The sequence below is a fragment of the Carlito syrichta genome, unplaced genomic scaffold, assembly GCF_000164805.1.
Source record: "Carlito syrichta isolate Samal-C Ts95f unplaced genomic scaffold, Tarsius_syrichta-2.0.1 Scaffold305632, whole genome shotgun sequence".
Taxonomy (NCBI): Eukaryota; Metazoa; Chordata; class Mammalia; order Primates; family Tarsiidae; genus Carlito; species Carlito syrichta.
Genome location: NW_007249728.1, coordinates 247,281 through 248,285, shown reverse-complemented (window position 1 = coordinate 248,285; position 1,005 = coordinate 247,281). Strand labels below are relative to the sequence as shown.

At 37.9% G+C, this 1,005-nt stretch overlaps 1 protein-coding gene across 1 annotated transcript; it reads right to left on the bottom strand.

Moving 5' to 3' along the window:
* Positions 1–407: 407 nt before the first annotated feature.
* LOC103264215 (keratin-associated protein 19-3-like) lies at positions 408–696 on the bottom strand. The gene has a single exon (XM_008061861.2). The coding sequence runs from the start codon at positions 660–662 to the stop codon at positions 420–422; it is 243 nt and encodes an 80-aa protein (XP_008060052.1). The 5' UTR covers positions 663–696; the 3' UTR covers positions 408–419.
* Between the last annotated feature and the right edge of the window lie 309 nt (positions 697–1,005).

Sequence of the window (1,005 nt, the reverse complement as noted above, 5' to 3'; positions counted from 1 at the left end):
CTAACTAAAGAATAAGAACTATATTCTATTGTTTTGAATGTAATGGCTAAAGCTGTTTTCTATGTCAGTTTATACATAAATACATATATACAGGCTTATGCAATCTTGCATATGTTATATTTTTGACAATTAGTAAAACTTACATGTAAGAATATACACATACTTGAGATAAATGAACCAAACAAAACCCATATTTATTGTGTCAAATTAGGTCGTTTATTGGAAATCGAACATAAACCAGCTACTTGTCCTCAAGTTGAGGTTGTAAGAAGACATGATGAGACACTTATAAATAATAAATTCCACAAAATTTTTGGATTTTACTTGCTAAAAGATCTGGGGTGATCAGAATTCATTAAGTGGAGTATATTTTAGCAAATCTCCTTAAGGTAACAGATGCTTGGTACTAGAGGAGTTGTTCAGTAGAAGCCAGAGAATCCATATCCTCCATAGCATGATGGGCGGCAGCAGCCGTATCCGTAGCCTCCATACCCAGAGCCATATCCACAGCCTCCATACCCAGAGCCATATCCGTATCCACCATAGCCACAGCCATAGCCCAGTCTGCGGAAGCTGCCACATCCACAGCCATAGCCATAGCCCAGGCCACCGAAGCCTCCACAGCCATAGCCCAGCCCTCCATAGTAGCTGCCGTAGCTCATGGTGTCAAGGTGGGGGGTTTGGTTTGCTGTTCAAGGCAAGATTCTGAGTATGGATGTCAATGTGTTTGAAGGATGCTTATATACCCTGAGCAGAACATGTGATAAAACCCGTGACCATTCTTTTGTAGCATTCTAAGTTATTCATTTATCTGATGCAACCCATTAATCTGTTGTTAACACAAAGAGAGGCACACACTCATTAAAATTTTTGAGATTGCTTAGCCCTTGAACTCATTACATTCTTTTTAATGAGAACAAAATTTGTATCTTCAAAGTTACAAAATGAATATCCCTAATTAGAATTCTTCTTTACCAAACACATTGCATCATTTATATTTGATAT